General features: G+C 38.8%; 1 protein-coding gene across 2 annotated transcripts in view; it reads right to left on the bottom strand.

Annotated features, from left to right (window-relative positions):
* Nucleotides 1–20,361, bottom strand: part of stxbp6 (syntaxin binding protein 6 (amisyn)) — a 68,901-nt gene that overhangs the window by 39,829 nt on the left and 8,711 nt on the right. For both annotated transcript variants that reach the window (XM_087832948.1, XM_006798431.3), the window contains exon 2: nucleotides 18,277–18,491. In XM_087832948.1, coding sequence (XP_087689074.1) covers nucleotides 18,277–18,430 — 154 coding nt within the window. In that variant the 5' untranslated portion in view covers nucleotides 18,431–18,491. The remainder of the gene's footprint in view (nucleotides 1–18,276; nucleotides 18,492–20,361) is intronic.

The raw sequence follows: 20,361 nt of genomic DNA, 5'->3' as shown, positions 1-20,361 counted from the left end.
CCTTCTGAGACCCTACACCAGGGGTCGGCAACATGCGGCTCCGGAGCCGCATGCGGCTCTTTAGTCCTTATAGTGCGGCTCCGCGCGGTTTGGGAAAATAAATTAGAAGTATTTAGCTGAAGTGTATTTTATTTATGTTAGTTATTTTTTTTTAACTTGTAGTTCTAAATTGGAAGATTATTGTGACATTAAAATATAAAAATAAAATTATATATTTTATTATTTTTTCATCGCTCAAAATAAGCGTCACACTCGCGGAAGCCGGTGTACCCGCCAAAACGCCGTGCATTTATCGAGACTTTCAACCCCAGGTAGGCCAGTTATGGATCTTCGGATCCACATTATATCAGCAGCTATTCTCCACTGTGAACTATATTAAAAACAAACACCACTCACGCCTCACAGATTACAGTCCTGCGTAAAGATGAAAGTGACTTGGTACAGCCCCGATTTGCAGACGCTGTGCGCAGAGGCTCAGGAGCAGAAGTCCCATTGTAAATATACCCCGGCAGACCCGACGATGTTTCCATGAACACGCTTTTCAGCATCTCTTTATTGACCACTTTTCACACACGGTTGCTGTACGCATACAGCTGGCTGTAGCTTTTCAGCTCACAGCCCGACATATAGCAACAACAGCACAGACAGCACAGACGTTAAGGCGGCGAGGCGTGATTGCGGGTGCTGCTCAGGTGTGTCCGCCTCCCCTGCAGCAGTACTGCAGATTACGCCCCGCCACACACATTAACCTGGTAAAATACATATTTAGGCAGAATTTTGCAAATATCTATTTTTCATTTTGTAGCAGCATAGTGCTTTTTTTCCAATTATTTTTTAAGTCAGGTCAAGGCTCCAAAAGCCCAAAGGCGATATAAGGGTGGCGGCTCACAACAGTTTTTGTTTGCTACATGGATCATTGTAGTTCAGCTGGGTGTCTTTCCTTTTGTTATATTTCTTTAAGAGTTCAAAATGTGTTAATTACATAAATAAAATGTAATTTTCTCTGTAGCACTTCATGGATTTCATAAGCAACACACCTTAGTTGTTCACAAAAAGGTAAAAAAAAAACAATATATACAGTGTTATCTTCATTTTAGATGTCAAAAAGTATTTGCAGCTCCCATTTTCTGGCTACTTTTCACTGCAGTTTTTGTATGTCTCAAAGTCTCAATATCAGTCAGAGATTCACAGATGTCAGCAAATTCCTGGCCAAAACTACCAGAATGGATATGAGGGAATGTACAAAGAAATGGAACATCTAATATAAGATAAACATATTGGCCTCTCGGAAAAAAAGAAAAGTCACAGGATTTTACTTGTTTCTCTAAAGCTGATACATTAAAGACCAGGCCGTGATCACAAGGTCATTAAAAGGGCTGCAACAACGTGTCACCATAAGAGATATCGTCAACTATGAAAATTCATCGACGCAGAATTTTATTGTCGACACGTCCTATTCTAAAACCTCGGAAATGTGCTTTTGTAACTATAGGAAGCTATGGGGGGAGTATTGCCTATATTGTCTGCCAAGACTTCACTCAATACTAATGAAGAAGAAAAGTAGCACAAACGACAAAACAGGAGGATGGCAGAAAATGGAGAAAGAGACTTTAAAAAATGTGAAAACCTTTCACAGAATAAAACAGTTATCTGCAGACTGCGTAAAGTGGAGCTTTCCTTCCACGACAACAACTACTGCAGTGCACAAACAGTTTTAGAGAGTTAAGTTAGCTTGCCTGTCAGAAACTTCTCATGGATGATGCAAGATCTTTTTCAGAGCCTCTGCTTTGTTCTGTTTAACTAGTATTAGGCACCAGCATATAGATGAGTTTGTCCTTAAAGAGTTTGTCTTTAAAGAGGCTCATGCAGCTTTAAAATTTTTCCTGGGTCATCATTTTCATTTGACGAGAAACAGGGTGATATTTACAGATGGGCAGACTTGAGCAGGTGAGGCAGTGGAGCCTAGAAAAGGAGGTTTTCCCATAGGAAGTGGACATAAGAGTTATTGAAATAATCATCAACTAATCGATGAAAAATAGGCAGACTACAAAAAAAGAATAATAGTTAGTTGCAGTCCAAGTAATTAAAACATTAGGTACCATGCACATGCACTTTTGTGAGTTAAGAAAACACAGGCAAAGAAAACAAAGAAAAAGCTTGTAGAGTGATTTAGTTCTCAGGCTGCACATTATGCTTCTTGGTTCGATGCCACTAACCTAACTAAAGTCAGCATATGGCTTGTTAAGGTTAATGATTCAATAGCTGATCTCTTGAGACTGAATATAAAATAATCCCATTTGGACAAACTTTGTGTTACTACTTTTGTCAACAGTCGTTGTGTGTGAAGGAGTTGCATGAGTTGCACCAACAGGGAAAGTCCAGCGCAGAAGCAGTAGGACTAAAAACAATGTAAAGAGATGTGCGGAAGTTACTGTGTACTATGACATTTGCCCAGTTATACAGAGTTAGCTGTGGGCTGTTAAAACATTGTCTTATATGAAAGATGGAAAGTTAATGAGATCAACAGCACTTCTTGTGGTCATTAAGTTTAAATTTCTAGAAAAGCTATATATCCAGTATAGGGTTTAAAATGTTTATATCATGCATAAAAATGGGGTCAGCAGTACATCTGGGACTCATCTTGTAATTGCGTTAATTTGGGAATAACAGCCAAAAAATATATAACTATTGGCTGTATTTACTGTTTTTAAATAACAGTAGATGTTTTTACATCACATATGTTAATGTAGTCTTAGTTTTGACTGAGGTGAGCTGTATTTTCAAACATGATCTAAACTGGAAACACAACAGTATTATTATATAATAAAAATATATTTGCTTGCCAGACGCTTCATTCTAATGTCTCATTGATAAGCCAGTTTCATTTATTTTTCAGAAATCCTACACTTAGCTAATTTCTTACACAATTTAAATACACACACACACACACACACACACACACACACACACACACACACACACACACTCGCTACTATACAGTAAAGACATTTAAACAAAAGATAATTGGACAGCTCCAGAGAAAGGGCCTGCTGAAGCAGAAAAGAAATATCATGCTTCTTGTTAAGGTTTTTCAGCCAGGCAGACGAGTCCCCCGGGGTTATCGCATATCAATTTCATTCTTACAGCTCTTTATGTGTGTGTATTTGTCTGTAATGCTAGCTTGAATACAGCATGCTTTTGGCTTTATTAACTCCCCATCCACTTAAAAGGTTATGTAAAGATGACAACAGATGTCTCAGAAATGGAATAGTAAAAGTCGAATATAAAGAAAATTGTATATCCTATACTGTGTAAATATAACTAAATTAAAAAACATACTAAGAACTTTTTCATGATGTTGCCTCATTATCTGTCTCTGGAGCAAGTTTACAAACTGGCGGTGGAATTAAAAGAAAATACTGGACACCCTGAAGATTGGATGCATTTCATTGTGTGTGCACACGAGGTTAAAGTACAAGTGGACATCCACAAATTGATCAGCCCATTTGGCACAGACAGATGTTTTATTTATGCAATTATTCTGACCATCAAAGGAATTGTAAATGAAGGGAAGACATACATGAGCAGCACGAGGAAGTAGAACAAATGAGTCTCTTAACCCTTTAAGACCTACCATAGAACCAAGTCCGCCAGAGCTTACTTTATATTTTTACATCCTGTAGTGCCATTTTTGGGAGCATTTCAAGTTGCTATACATCAATACAACTGTTATAGCCCATATTTTAATAATATGTATGCATTAAGTCCATAGTAACTACATTAATTGCAAAAAAGTGCAATAAACTACAAAAAAATTAAAAATCGTTTTTGGTTTTTTTTACATATATTCCTACTTGGAGAAATTTAAGAGGCTTATCCCTCAAAACTTTAAATACAAAAAAGTTGCAAAAAATAGTTTACAACAACAAGAAATTTATTTTGAGTGTCTTCATAGTTTTATTTTTGAGATACAGCAATTTTTATATACTGCAGGAAAAATGAAAAACAATCCTATGATGCAAATTTGCAAAGAAAACAGCATGTGCATCAAAATATACTATTTCCAGTAGTGCAATTCGAGTTCTAAGCATCCCAGAAACTATTCAGAAAAGCATAAAGTCAAACATAACTTATAAAAACACCAGTATAGGCTTTTAAGGCCTACAAGTAAAAAACTACATTTTCCGCGAAAATGACGTCACTTCCAGTTTCGGGCAGGGAATGGCGGACATGCGATTGTTAGCGCTGACGTCTGTTTCAATGTGGGAAGTGTTACAAACAGCTGATTGGATCGGCAAAGCGTGTTTCTGAAATATTATGTTTTTGTTGCTGCAAGCGCTTTTTATGCAATTTTTGCAAAGCTATATGTGGAAGGAAACTGTGACCTAGGACAAGCTGATGGCATAAGATGTAAGTACAACTCCTCCGGTTTCATATGCATTATGCAGCTCCGGTTCTACAGGGATTTAAAAATAATTACGCAAAACAGAGCGTGCCCGCTCTGACCAGCTTTAAAGGGTTAACTGCCACAAAACCAGGACTCCACAGATAACAATATTCTGGAGGAAACATCCAATTTCAGATAATACACTTCAATTTATATGACCTTAAGTATACAAAGATATCACCAGCTTATTGAAGTCTTAAGTCAGACAAAGTGAAACAATCCCAAAGAATCCTACAAGCACAACTCAAGGATCAACTGTGGCAAGGAAATAATTAAGCCATCTGCAATTAGATCCATAAGTCTTTGGGCAGTTACGAGTACAAGTACAATTACAAGTTTTACCATTTTGTCTCTGTGAACCACTATAGTGGAGTTTAAATTAAACAATCAGGTTTTGATTGAACACTTTAACTTGAGGGATTTAATGAAAGTATTACATCGACTTACGGTTGATTTTATCCACAGTCCCAAATTTTCAATACTCCAAAGTAACACAACAACTGACTCAAAAGCAGGTTTACGGCAGGGAGAGGCCTCTTCACACTGGATTACATCACAAATTAAGCAAATAAAAGATCTGCAGTTTATTCCAAGTGCTTAACTTGATTTTGTATCCTTAAGTGGAACTTTCAATATGAGAGCCAAAGAGATGTCAGCACAAGAGAGGGAAGTCATCATTAGGCTGAAACAAAACAAACCTTGTGCAGAGATAACAAAAACTTCAGAAGTGGCCAAATCAACAATCTTTAAAGGAAGGAATGCACTCACAGCTCAGCAACAGTGAAAGGCCGGAAAGACCACAGAAGACAACTAAAGTGGACGATTGCATAGTTGGTTTAAAAGAGGAAAGAAGAAGGAAAAAACAAACAAACAAACAAACGACACCTTCCCAACATCTATCCAAGTCAAGAATGTTAGGCATGTGATTATCAAAGTATACAATCAAGAGATCCTTGCCTTCATGAATGTAAACACAGTTAACAACAAGGTCTAAACCACTGTCTGCACCCAGAAACAGAAAAACCAGAGTACACTTGGGCAGGGAAACACCAATTAGGGGATGTAGAGTCTAGGGGGAAAAAAACCTAACTCTTTGGACGGATCCAAACCATACCACATCCTCTGTCTAAAATGATCAAGCCAATAATATAGCATGGGAATGTATGACCAGTATAACTGAGCCACTAGTGTTTATTGATAGTGTGACGGCTGCTGCAAAACTGACGCCACTTCACAGTGCAAATGGATAAAGATGCAGGACGTACTGCAAAAGCAAAGTAAAAGTTTCTCTAGGTAAAGAACTTATATTTAACAGCCAAGTCGGTCACCTGATCTCAACCTAGCAGAGCATCTTTGTTTTTGTTTTTTGCAGATACTAAAGCCATAGAGACCCCCCCCCCCCCCCCCAAACAAAACAAAAAAAAAAAAAAACACATTTAAAAAAAAGTTCAGAGCTCAAGTTCTTAACAACAGTAACAACTTTTCAGCTTTTACTTTCCATTTCAAACACTCATTCTTTCCAGTAAACACTATCAGAGATCAGGACCCCTGAGATCTTTCACTCCCTTTTTCTCCCTATCATCTGTGTCTAACATTGCTCTCCCTGGTCTGCTCCTCTCCCAGTCTAAGCTGAAGCCCTAAATACTCCTCCTTTTCTTATTATTAATAATGACATGCATCTCAGGCAGCATCAACACAGAGTCACATAGGAGCTCTTGACTAAAAGATTTACTGGCTGCATCTGTAAATTTGCACACAGGAGACCCATCCACTGTCAGAGCTGTCATTTATCACCACTGAAATTTGTTTTGGTCAACAAACTTTGCAGGTGTCAAGCTTTTGTCTGCTGCCAAGAATTTCAGGGAGTGTTAGGAGTGTTAATTTGCATTAACACTTCAAACAAACAAAAATACATAAGACATCTTTTGGATAAAATAGAACAATTTGCTTCATTTAAAAAAGGATGATCAATGACTAATTTTGAAAATGTATCGAAGAACATGACTGGACTCATAAAAGCAGCTTAACTACACCCACAGTTCTAAAATATGCCATCTGGCAGCATTATGTGCACATGTTTTTATACGACTAGATACTTTTTGCAGATGTGCCAAAGTTTGCAGCCAAACACATGATAAACTTTAGAGAAGGCACAAAGCCAGGATAATAGTGTAGCATTCAGCCAACAGTGACCTTAGTACGTCCATATATGATGACTTTTATCCAAGAAAGAACAGGTGGAACTGTACAGAATCAAGCAACCATGGATTTAACAGCAGAGATCCCCTGCAGAGAAGTGTGTGGTGCATTGGCCCTTTCTTGTTATATACAAATGAGTCCCTGAAGATAAAACCACAAAGTTCTTTACAAAAATGATCTGTTAATTCAAGGCCTTCTTGGCAATCACAGTGACTCTGATTTAACATTCAGCCACTACATATCTAAGAAACTACTGTTTATCACCTCAAAGTGTATTTGTATAGCACTTTACTAGTTCCTAAGGACCCCAAAGCGCTTTACACGTCCAGTCATTCACCCATTCACACACACATTCACACACTGGTGATGGCAGCTACATTGTAACCACAGCCACCCTGGGGCGCACTGACAGAGGCGAGGCTGCCGGACACTGGCGCCACCGGGCCCTCTGACCACCACCAGTAGGCAACGGGTGAAGTGTCTTGCCCAAGGACACAACGACCGAGACTGTCCAAGCCGGGGCTCGAACCGGTATGGCCACGATCGCCCCCAAATATATACCATGACAAGCGTGTCTATAGAATAAGGTTATATAAATCCATCCACAGTACTCATTGTGATGGCTCCCATTACAGTAGGACTCAAAAGGTGAAAACAATACTAGTCTATAACTGTCAAGGCTAGTAACAATCTCCTGCTTGGTCCATAGTGCTTGAAGAATAGACTCCTGAACTGAAAAGCAATCTTCTTGAAGGACATGTCATGATGCAAGAAGCGGTACAAGCTGATAGAAAAGAGTTGTTAGAAATCAAGCACTCAAGAAAATTGACTTTGATTTCATTGTTGTGATGTTAAGTCCAAGTCGACTCTAGTCAAATAATTTTAAAAAAGGAAAAAGAAATGATAATGATGAGGGATAAGAGGTTGAAGGCCTAAAGAAAAGACACACATAATGCCTTTATCTGAATTTTCTTTACACATTCGATTATAGAAAAAAAAGATTTTCCTCTACTTCAATTTCATGTCAATTTATTGGATGATATACTGTGCAGGCTGACACCAATATAACGGCAATGAACTGATGTGGACCTGGCAGATTTATTGGTCAGGCTTTATTAAAAACAAAACGGGAGCAGCTTATTTCCTGGTTGCCTTCTCTTATTCTAAACCCGATTACATGGCAGATTGTAATGCATTACATTACACATCTTTAGTGGGGGCAGATTTTAAAGAATCATGAACTGATCCGTCTATGAAAGGATTTTTTTTTTTTTAAATAAATAACACATTTCGATAAGATCAATTCTTCTCATCACTGATAGTGCGTGGCTTCTTTTTCATTTGATCTGGCAACTCCTTACCCCAAAGGAGGGTTGTTATTACCTACAAATTGGTGTGACAGATTGAGAAACACAGCTTTGTGAAATGTCCGGGATCATAACGCACTGGCAGACTTTTTAGTAATCAAAGAGTGTCGGTACGCTGTGTAATGAAAATGAATTGTACAGGAACAACCCTTATTATTCAGACCAGATACAGGCAGTAAAAGTATTTTTCTCCCTTTGAGCCATTTCTATTTTCAGTATCTTCAGATGGAGGTTATAGCCGCATAAACTTGTTGGAAAGTCAATTTCATTCAGTAACTAAAGTTGATTATTAATACCTGTGAAAGCTCAGATTTGAACAAAAACAGCACATCAGCTAATTATACGGATGGTTGACTTTTATGAGGGCAAGCTCACTCCTGTGCTACAGCTCTTCTTTTTTCCTCCGTTCTGTGTTTCTCCCTTCATTTCACACTGTACAGATGAGAGGAAGGATGTGGGGTACAAGCTTTGTTTGCACAAAACAAAAGCTGAGAACACCATGAAGATTACTTTTTCCATGTACACAGGAAATTGCACTGACATCTTTGCTGTGTTAGAGAGCTAATACATATGGTCAGGGCACACGGTGCCAAAAACATGTGTTGTGTGGTTCTCTACACAAATAATTACCTCCTCTGGCCACATCACCTCATCTCTGGCGTATTTGGGCCACCAACACTTCCACAACATTCAGAAACAGCAAAAATAAACTGCAGCAGTCAAATTATTGTCTAAGCTTGCAAGGTACAGTGAACCTCCCTACTCAAAAAGAAAAAAAAACTTGCACAGTGCCTCATTTCCCATCTCCTATCTGCTTTACGTGTTAGCACACTCTGTCCTAAACAAAGAGCCCTAAACATAGCAGAGTTTCACAAGCAGCAGCCAAAGAGAGAAGAGTTACAGGGAGCTGAAGGGTGTCTTCCAAGCCAGCTACACACTGCCTCCACCACACAAATCATCAGATTCCTGTGAAAAAAAGCACCCTACTGTTTTCTGTCGGGGGAAAAAAAGCCACACACACACACACACACACACACACACACACACACACACACACACAAAAGCAGTACCAACACAAGCAGCTGAAAAGCACACAGGACTACCACTTATGAAGAATAAATGGATGATAAACTGAACGAACATGAAATAAAATGTATCTTGGACAAAAGAAGCTGCTGGATGATGAAATCCTCATAAACAGTTTAGTTACAGAAAAGTACAACAAATACAGCTTTCAGAACTTCAGCAGTATGTGCTGGTTAAAAAAAGATGTACACTCAACCCATGCTTATTATGTTCCTATTTTTCTTGAACCAAACAGGCTGGCCATCTCTGCAGGGGATGACTTTATATGCACAACACCAAACACAGCACAGTCAACCTGCAGAGCACCTAAGCCTTTCATCATCAGCTACACCTGCTGCATCCATGTGTATGTCCTGTATGAGTGAGAAGATGTATCAGACAACAAAACATAAGGAAACTGCATTATGGGTATGCGTGATTATGTCCCTGTGTTTATTTAGTTTTTAAAAAGTGTAACAATAAATCAGGATGCAAGGGGTTGAATCCCATACCGGTTGACATAGGGCAAGAGGGAGGTGTGGAGAGGATTGGAACACAGGACCTTTTTGCTGTAAGGTTGCTGAGCTAACCACCACATCACTGGAAAAAGATGGATGGATACCAAAAAATGAAGTTGATTAAAGCCATTTTATAAAAGAACTCTGTTGGGATATCAGGTTCTGTGTTTAGGTCACAGATGGGGACAAAGACTTCCCAAATCACACTCACTCCATGGCTGGATGCTCAACTTGCACTGGAGACTCATCAGTCTGGATGACAACCCAAGGTCTGCTAGCAATCGAGCATCAAGGTCAAGTGAGTTTTAGCCATCCCAATAAATTCTGTTTTTCTGCATGAGCAAAACTGTTATCCAGCAATTCTTTACAGACCATCTGACCAAACCTTTTTTTTTTTCAGATCAACAACAACAACAAAAAAAAGGAAAAAGTGTGCATGCATACTTATGCACACTATTCCACAAAATATTGCCATTTCATCTCCTTAATCTTTTTACCTCATCTACCTATCATTTCTTTTGCTTATTACCTTCAGCTCAGGACACTTGAGGACCAGAACTTTTCATAAAACTTTTAAAAGCCTTCATCAAGGGCCTAGGGGAGATAAGAGGCAAATAAATAAGGGGGAAGCTGACATTAAAAAGGGTGCAAAGTGAAAGGTGAAGACAGTTCATGTTTAAGAAAGTAGTCAACCTACCATGAAATGAGCTGAACTACAAGAACCTAATTAGTCTAGATAAGCCCACAATAGCACACTGACACAAAGAGGCTCTAGTATGGATGACACACACGCACAAATGCATGAACATAACCACACACATTCCTCACAGGGATTGTGTTATTAGTGCCATGCTGATGTATCTACTGTTGTGCGTGAGTGGGCTGTATGTCTCTGCTCTCAGTAAATACTGGGAGGCTAGCATCAGTCACTGCTGCTCCACTGGCAACCCACAGAGGTAAAAATCTTCAGAATAGAACCCAGGTCATCCATACACCCACGTCTGGCTGAACCTCGTTAAAAAACATTTGTCCAGACTCCCCAAGATGTTTAAAGAAGTTATATCAGTCAGATACAGCAGGAATGCTACAGCAAACTAGAAAACTCTGTAAAGTACACTGAACTGAACTTTGCACCATCCCCAGAGGCACAATTTTCTGTCTTCTTGTCTTAAAAGTGTAAGTAGGAATGGCTTATTTTCAGCTAGAAATGACTTTGTGTAATTTTAACTTTAAAAACAAAGTCATATCTCGGTTATTTTGTTCTACGAACGCACAGGTAAAGCACAGCTGTGCATTTTTTCTTCTGTTTAATTTCAGTTGTGCTGTCTGAAGAGCTCTTCTCGTATGCCCTTTTCCCTCAGACACGTGCTTCTGTGGGAGTCCTCCAGCTAGTCTATGTTAAAAGACATGTCAAGCGACTTGTAGGTGTTTGCTGATTCTGCAGAACGACATTAAGGCCACAACAGTTTCATTATACTATTGATTTTTTTCCCCTTTTTGGTCTTAAAAACATGTTTCAGCAGTAAACATGGTTACTTTCCCCTCTGTCATTTATACATAACATATTTGATGGGAGAGATCAATTTGCTTATTTTTTAATACATAAAACCAAATCTATTCCAAAATACCTTAAAATCAGGTCATAAATACTGCATGTTTTGTACATTGTCTAACGCTGCGTCAGTTGTAGGCTTCAGATTTAACAGTGGTCAAATTTCAACTGACCTGAAGTAGTCCTTCAAACGTGATACGGTCAAACTACATTTTCCTTTGAGGACTGAATAATTGTAAACAATTGCCAAATTTAATTTGAAATGAGTCTTTCACCATTCAGTGGTTCTTTATGGGGAACTGCTGAATGTTTTTCCATTTTAGTAATCCAGTTTCTGTGATTTCTGTGGGGAAAGGTTAAACCAATAGGAGGTAGGACTCGAGGGACACCTTTAAAGGTGCAATTAAATATAACAAAATATCATCGGTATGTGCAGTCTTGTTGTCGCATTTTAATATTGTTGGTCTGTTTTATAGGCCCAGGCAAACATTTTAAAAAAAAGTGAACAAAAGGTATTGCTGGAAATCAGCTGACTAATTTATAAGGGATAGTATTCATTTCTTATCCTAAGCTATCCCCTTCCAGCTAAAGTTAGAGAAACCCTGGCAAATAGAGACAGAAACTAAGGTGTATGTATATGAACAGAGAATTTCAGACTTCTGTGTCTCTGGACCAGGTAACCAAGGTCATACCTGATCTGATTTTTTTAGCTGGTCTAAGCAGCTTAATGTACCACTGCGCTACACAATCCACTCGCCCCATCTCACCAGTGAATCAATAATCACAAGGGCACTGATGATGAATGGAGTCAAGCTGAAAGTGCACAAATGCAATACGCAAGAAAGTGTGGTAACTAAGAGTTTTGATCAATTTTAACACCACAAGGGTGCAAGACAGATGACAGCAACATTAATGTATAAACACACTTGTCATAAGTCACTGGCTCCAATTAACAGTATTCAAAGTAAATGATCCCTGTGTGTTACAACATTAACTAGAGTGTTACTTCATTACATTACTCAACATTTAATTAAGTTGGTGTGATGAAAAAGAAGCTTAAACTTTAAAAACAATCACCACAAACAGGAGACCAGCATTAGCCTCAGCACATGTGTAAGAGCCAGCCAACATATGAAATTAAACATGTAATCCAACCCACAAAATAAGATGCCTGCATAAATGCAATTCATAAATACAACAATGCCATTGAATGTCTTAATGGAAATTTATTTAAAGCTCCCAAGTGCACAAAGGATGTGTCAGAGACTCTGATAGCTGGTTGTAGGATGACGGCTTACATCAACCCAGGAAAGTTGATCAACCCCCAAAGCACAAAAAAAATGAAAAAGAAAAGACAGTGTGTTGTTCAAACAAGAAAGGGTACAAAGTGGAGCAAATATATCCTTCCCTCTCAGATTGGAAAAAAAATAAAATAAAACCATGCAGATTATCAGCCCATCTCATAAAAACCATCAGTGTCTTAATCAGCATAACAAGCTTCACATTATGGCCAAATATTCAATGGATGGTCAAATATTTCATCCCTAAGGGCCAGGAAAAAAGTCACTACACGAAGCCCAGTGATCAAAGACAAAAAGTTACCAACCAACTTGGTCAATGTTAAGCTTCTGCAATCGTTCCAGCAAACATGTTCTCCTGAAAACTTTAATATCCACAAAAAAACAAAACAAAAAACAGGCTGTCCCTTTTCAGCCACCAAACAGTCTTTTCTCTTTGGATAAACTCCAACAGAGAATGACTTACTGTTTTGGGGTTTCATGGGAAATGAAATTACAGAGAAAAGCAACAAGAACTTTTTTATCAAGCTTTACATATTCAGGGATAGAGCAGTCAAGACTATTTTTGTGATTTTCCATAAAAACCTTTTAAAAAGTAAGCCATTTTCTGATGGAGATCTTATCAAAGACTTTTTGGTGGACTCTGCCATGCTAATATGCCATGAGGAAGAAGAAAATAAGCACGAGTGAATGTACTCTTCTTCAGAAGAACTGTACCAAGACAGGTTGAGCAGACTGGTTTTTTCCTTTTTATCCTTGGCTCTGAACAAAAGCTGTGATGTCCGCAACACAAGCCAGTTATTCATCTTTGTACGTGGGATAATGAAAGAGTTTGAGATTATGGAGGCGCTGACAGCAATGCACTCAGTGAAAGGGACTACGACAGGGAGTGATTTGTTCACCAAGGTAAGTGCATGCTTTGATGCGCTTGGGCTGAAATGGGACACACTCGTGGGCGTTTTACCCGATGGTTGTCCAAATGTTGGACTTTTGAATCAGATGCAAGATGAAAAGACCGAAACGAACCCAGAAACTGGTATTTTTACACTGTATTATACTCCAAGTGATCTAAATCAGTGCTAAAAATTAACCATGTTGTTAATGAATAGTTAACTTGGTCAAGGCAAGAGCGCTGAATCACAGATCGTCTGTTCGCAGTTTCGGAGGAGCACGAGACTAAACGTTGTGACAGAGGCTACCACACAGCTGTCAGGTGGCTCAGCCTGGGCAAACTGTTAAAAAGAATATGGGACTCAAAAGCATATATACTTAAGAGTTTTGTGAGAAGAAATGCAAGAACACTCTAGAGCCCTCAGATGCATTTGCTGTTGATGTGACTGCACTAATGAACTAAATACCAAACTGCAGGACAAAGGCCCATCTGCAGATGAAATGCAGTTTCTTTCAAGCCAGCCTGAGAGCAACATTCTTACTCGCATGCCAACAGTGAAGATGTTGGTTCTCTTTGGATCCACCGTTCTACGAGAACAAATATCCACAGTTTAACAAATCCAGTTACAGATCCATTCTCAATGACAATCACCTCTCCACTGTCTTTTGGATTTTCCACACAGACTTTGACCCAGACTTTTGTGCACTTGTTTGGGTTTTAACATTTTTCTCTCTGAACAAGAAAAGAGGAACTGAAAAACTGAAGATGAAGCAATTGGACTACAAGCAAAATGCCCACAGTACTGATAAAAGTCTAAATTTTGCAAAAACTTACATTATAAATTGTTGGCATTTTACTATGCCCACTGCATATATTCATGGCCTAATTATACAATCTACTATTAAAAGTGGAATTTTATGAAGAGATAAAAATCAGTATTGAGCAGAACTGAGTTCATCATATTGATGGAGCCTTCCACAACACACCTTGTTCTCCTTCAGGCCCTTATGAAAGTTAATGATCCACCAGTGACTTAAACTGTGATGACACTCTGGTTTGGCATGTGAACAGGGATCAATCACAATGCACTGACCCCAACAGTGCTTGAAAGAGCTAGGAAATTAAATAGTGAGAAAGAATAGAAATTATGCAACCTCACATTAAGTTGAATAACAACTAGCATAGGCAGTAATATGAATAACAGATATCACTGATTTAGTTTTACATTGTGTATATACACATACTAAATCTAGACTGTGATTGAAACAGTCTAAAAAAAATGCAGAGAACTACATCAAACAAATTAGGAGAGGAAGATGATCATGCACACCAAAAAGTCAAGTGTTTTTTGAGAGCTCTCTGCTAGACCTTGTGGGCAAAAACCCCTCCTCTAGTGGAAATCAGTTTATTGCTACAGGGAATTTAAGATTATTATCAGTCTACTTTGCTAACATAAGATTAATTTACAAGCTTTCACTCTAAAGTCAAACAGCAGCCAGCTAAGTGAGCTAAACTAGTTTCGTTTTTCCTCCAGCAACATGCAACAGCATCTAATTTGTAGTAAGCGGCACTGCTCACCAATTGGGAGGTGTCCAGGCTTTTTTGTTCCATTAATAAATGTAGCTCTCTACCTAAGACAAACAGCCATGTGCTCAACAAACACACAAGTCAAAGACTTGAGTGGTCAGTGATTTATTACAAAAACATCTTGATTGTTCACGTATTCAGATACTCCTCTTTTGACAACACAAAAGCATATGATCCTGGAGTAAGTGCAGAAGTCATGTGGTTTCATTCTGCTACCTTTGTTGTTTCAGTTTGAGAGTGAATCTCTTGTGGCTGTCTCTACAGTACAGCTTCTGGTACTTTAGGCTTCCTTTAGCCGTGACATCCCACAGATTACATAACTCTGCCACTGCTTGGCCCCCAGGCTTCAAGTATATGCTACTGTCGCCATGAGACTGTCAACGAGCACCATCCCCCACCCTTATGCACACACACACAGTACTTTTACAGTTACACACATCCTGAACACGTAAGCAACACAAGCTGCCCTCTGTTTAAAATGCCCTGGGAGCCATGAGCTGACTAGTTTCAAACTTGTGGTGTTATTGTGCAGCACATTCATAGGAAAACGCACATAAAATCTAGAACAATGCTGTGCTGGCTTAAAAGCCACATGACTTGTGGAAACAGAAGTAGTGAAGGCACTACTTCTGTTCCCACATGTGATACAAAACATCAGCCAAGTCAGGAGACCACTAATGCAGACAGAGTGTCTAGGGAAAGATAAATGGGTCCAATGGTGGTGATAGCAAAATTCTCAGACAGTGTATTCTCTGGATTTCTTTTGGTACAACATGCATTCCTACATACAAAAAAATGATGACAGCATGTGAAACGTTTATGTCCACATAAATTTTGTGTAAACCAATGCAGAAACCTACCAAAAAAATAATAAAAGAAGTGGGAATGCAACAGTTCACAGTCCTTTTACTCATACTCAACAACAGCATTCCTATCCATCCTTAGACCAAGGTTGGAGCCAGTGACTGTAGAAAATCTCTATAAAAGTACAGTTAGGGGCAAAGGCAGTCGAATAAGGGCCGATTTTGTAAATATTTATCTCAGTACATCTCTGCAGTGCATTTCAAATCAAACCAGAGTGAAGTGCATACTTTCTGGTGTAATTCAAGAGGTTTAAACAAAATGACTGTATTGAGTGTTTTGTACTTGCAACCATTTTTATACGCAGCCCAATTTCAGTTCTGAATTAACAAACTAGCAGCTTTAAGTATAAGAACTGGTTTTAATATTGGGAGTAAAAGTCCTTCGCCACAGACATTGCCTTGAGATGCTCTGCCAGGTCTTTACTGCAACCATCTTCAGTTGGTCTCTGCATTCAGTTTTGTCTTCAGTAACTAAAAGTCATGCTCCACTTGGCTGCCTCGAGAAACTCTTGGGTTGCTTTTGCAAAATGCCTGGATGGCCCATTTGGACTGAATTAATCCTGCTACTTCTATCAGTTTTCACATCATCAATAATGCTACTTCCACTGGCAGCCAGACATGACCATGTATGTGTGCCTCTGCCATGTTTGACAGATGATATGGTATGCTTTTCTTTTCCCAGATTTCTATTGCAATCACTGTGGCACAAATTAATCTTGGGTTTATATATCCAAAGTATTTTCTTCCCCCAGTCCTGGACACGTGCATGCAAAACCACCAAACTTTTGCAATAACAACAGGCAGACTGTCCACTTCATCACTTGAGGATGTTTAAAAATGCTAAAATAAGTCACCAAATACACTTTGACTACCATTACTTAGGAGGTCCATGTGGGTAAAGATTATGTTTGGAACACAGAGTTGAGAATCTGAGAATAATGCTCAGCTAATGAATAAAGAAAATATCCAGTTATCAAATTTTGGAGGTATTTTTTGTTTAATTAACTATGTGCCCGTCATCTATGGATATGATGGTCAGTGAATTGACCAATTACTCAACTGCCCCGATTGCAACTGTTGTAAAATGTGTAGTAGTGGGCATTTTTTGGCTTAGATAAAGTAGTAGCAACACAATGATGGCAACAAATGAATGCAGAAAAAGATAATGAGGAGAGATATCCAGTCAAGCTTAAAATTATTTAACAAGCAGAAAGGACAAACAACTGCAGCAATTCCAGCAACTCAAGTGGAAGCCAACTAATGACACCAAGCATGTTTTTTCTTAGACAACAACACAGTATCGTAGGTGTGGAGTCGTTAGAAAACATGTCAGCAAGGGGCTTTGATGCTCACACACGGATGTTCACCACCTAAATCAAATGTCTCTATGTCTCTTGTGAAACAAGTAGAGCAGACACGAGGAGTATCAAAGTCAGTGAGGATTAAGACATAGATTAAAACACATGATGTTAGGTCAGGCAAAGGAACAACATAGATACCGATTTTTCAGATACAAAGTAATTTTGAATTTAACAAAAAGCTACAACATCGGATAATTACCACATTTTTCTGCCATGCAAAATAAGCAATTAGGACATCCAGTGATTTTAATATATTTCACAGTGGCCAAGCTCAAATGAGATACAAAGGTGAACGCTGCTGCAAGGGACGTGACGAGACTGGCATTACAAGAAGTGAATATCAAGCAATACTTATTTCCACATGAAAGGCGAAATGACTCATTGTAAACCCTTTAGAAAAACAGTGTCCACTCTCTGAAAATTTGTGGCTTGCGCTCGCTACAGTTGCCTTTCATGTACATGTATCTGAGGGTGTAAATAAAGAGGCTGACTGTTGAGTAACTTGCCTGCTGCAAGGCAACCTTGAATTTGAATCCAACATAGACAGAGCTTTACTGGCTTTGAGATGTTTGGTTATACTTTAAATTCCTCATAATCATCGTTAAGTTAACTATAACCCTCGGTCATGTAATCTACTGCTGCCAGAGCAGCGTTCAAGACAGATTAATAATGAAAAATGTATCAGATTTTCACAAGCAGTTTTTCTGGCATCAGAATTAAGGAGGATCTAGATATTCTCCTCATGAACAATTTGCCTGGGTAATTCAATTAACAAGTAATACATCAGCTAATGTTCCAACAATAAGGGAGAAAAACCTCAAACTGAAACAACTGAAACCTGAATTTCTGGTAAAGCAATTAATCAATTTCAGCTTAAATCTAATCTATTTAAAAAGATTGACATGAAGCCCTGCAGCAAATTGATTTAGTGTGTCATTCTGTTGGCAGGGGAAAACGTAAACATGCTCATCAGTGTGAACATTAGTGGAAGAATTATGGGAGACACGCGGAAATGTGACTGTGGGTTGCAAAGGCGCAACTGGTGCGCTCTCGCAAATAGAAAGGCAAAAAGCATAAAATGCATTTAAACATAAGCAAACAAAATGAGGTTTTTAATTTGTCCTGACCTGAGACGCAGATGAACGTCATGTAATCTCCTTGACCACCGGTGGCCAGGAAGGGGATCTTTTTCTTTGTCCTCCGCTTCACCTGTACAGCAGCAAGCATCTTCTCATCGTGAGGTATGAACACCTCCTTGTTGATTACAGATTTGGCACTCATCTCTGATTTAGGCAGACGTAAACAGCTGGTCACCAGTTAAAGTGGAGCAGTCCAGGCTTCACTGAAGAAGAGAAGAGAGTGAAGAAAACCAGCTAATTAAATTAAATAGGACCAACTAGACTGTGCTTAGAAAAAGCAAAGATCTCACATATCCTGAAACACACATTTTTCATTTGGCAAGTAAATTAAGGGCATTTTCCATTCTTCTTTTCTAATAAATTACTGTCTTTGATAACACGGATCCTAATTTGAAGTGTGAATCTACTGAAACAAGGTGCAAGCAGCATTGTGTAATGGCAGTGACAGGGCAATATACAGTGGCTTGCAAAAGTATTCGGCCCCCTTGAACTTTTCCACATTTTGTCACATTACAGCCACAAACATGTATCAATTTTATTGGAATTCCACATGAAAGACCAACACAAAGTGGTGTACACGTGAGAAGTGGAATGAAAATCATACATGATTCCAAACATTTTTTATAAATAAATAACTGAAAAGTGGGGTGTGCGTAATTGTTCAGCCCCCTGAGTGAATACTTTGTAGAACCACCTTTTGCTGCAATTACAGCTGCCAGTCTTTTAGGGTATGTCTCTACCAGCTTTGCACATCTAGCGACTGAAATTCTTGCCCATTCTTCTTTGCAAAACAGCTCCAGCTCAGTCAGATTGGATGGACAGTGTTTGTGAACAGCAGTTTTCAGATCAAGCACAAGTCAAATGTACACACGAAAGGAACCCGGGTAGTTTTTTTCCTAAAATCTGAAAGTATAACATAACTGCTAAACATTTTAGTTTTACATTACCTAAAGTAACATTTTATAAGCACTCTTTAAATATTGGAACTCTGTTATCCTTTGTGCTATACACAAAATTCTAATGGTTTCGGAAAGAAGAGGAGACACTTCCTTGTACCATGGTAGCACAAAGCTGAGGTACTTAATTGCAGATTTGTTTAGATCTTTTGTCCATGCACAAACCTAGTCTTGGACCAGTTAATCTTCTTTTCCAGCAGAGAAAAATCCACACAAGACTATCTGAATTTGCTCATTAGGTTATTTCCAAAATCCTGTATAGCTGCATTTGCCTTGCAGTCAGTCTTAGCATTGCATATCTCTAAATGTTTTGGCAATATTCTCCTTGGAAGTATTGCCACTCACAAAGATGAAATGACTTCAGCTGAAGCTGTTAAGAGTACTGCTAGTCTCACAGATACAGAACAGCAATCATATTTCTATTACAACAAGCCAACTTCTACTAGTCAATCTCTTTCTGGAGGACGGAGACTAGACCACAGTAAACACAACAGTACGTGTGATGGTGTCAGAGAAGGGTGTGCTTAGTTGCCCTAACTGTGAGTGAGCACAAGAAACAGTCATAAAGAAGTAGGTTAATTAGGCCCAAACCCCCTCATGAGGACTGAAACGTAATCATTTTCTCAGCCACACACATTCATTTCAGACACAGACCACTTACAACCGCATACATCACAGGCCAGCACAGGCCACCCTGCTGCTTATGAACTAATCTGTCAGCCACAAGTAGCGCTTGAATTACTCTACAGCGAGGCAAAGACTGCAAAACACCATTTTCATCAAACTGACTTGCTTATAAAAACAACTGCTCACAAAGGAAAGTCTTTTGTAACAATGCAACAAGCTTTGAAATTAGTGCTCAGCAGCTTAGTGGAAGTACAGTTTGGTGTTTTGACTGATTAGCACAAAAGCAAAACCTGCAGAAGGACAAACTTTACCAAGCACCCTCAGTGTTCTCTGGTCTAAGCGTCAAAGCAGGATTACATCATACCATAAAGAAATACTTCAAAACAAGTGGAACTTAAAAGCCTTAGACACAACAGCATTGTTACAATATAAGATAATCTAATAAATAGTCATGGAGAAAGGAGCCCATCATCACACTCCAAGTGATTTC

Source organism: Neolamprologus brichardi, chromosome 19, assembly GCF_056152115.1.
Source record: "Neolamprologus brichardi isolate AB-2024 chromosome 19, ASM5615211v1, whole genome shotgun sequence".
NCBI lineage: Eukaryota > Metazoa > Chordata > Actinopteri > Cichliformes > Cichlidae > Neolamprologus > Neolamprologus brichardi.
This window is presented reverse-complemented; position numbering and strand designations above follow the sequence as displayed.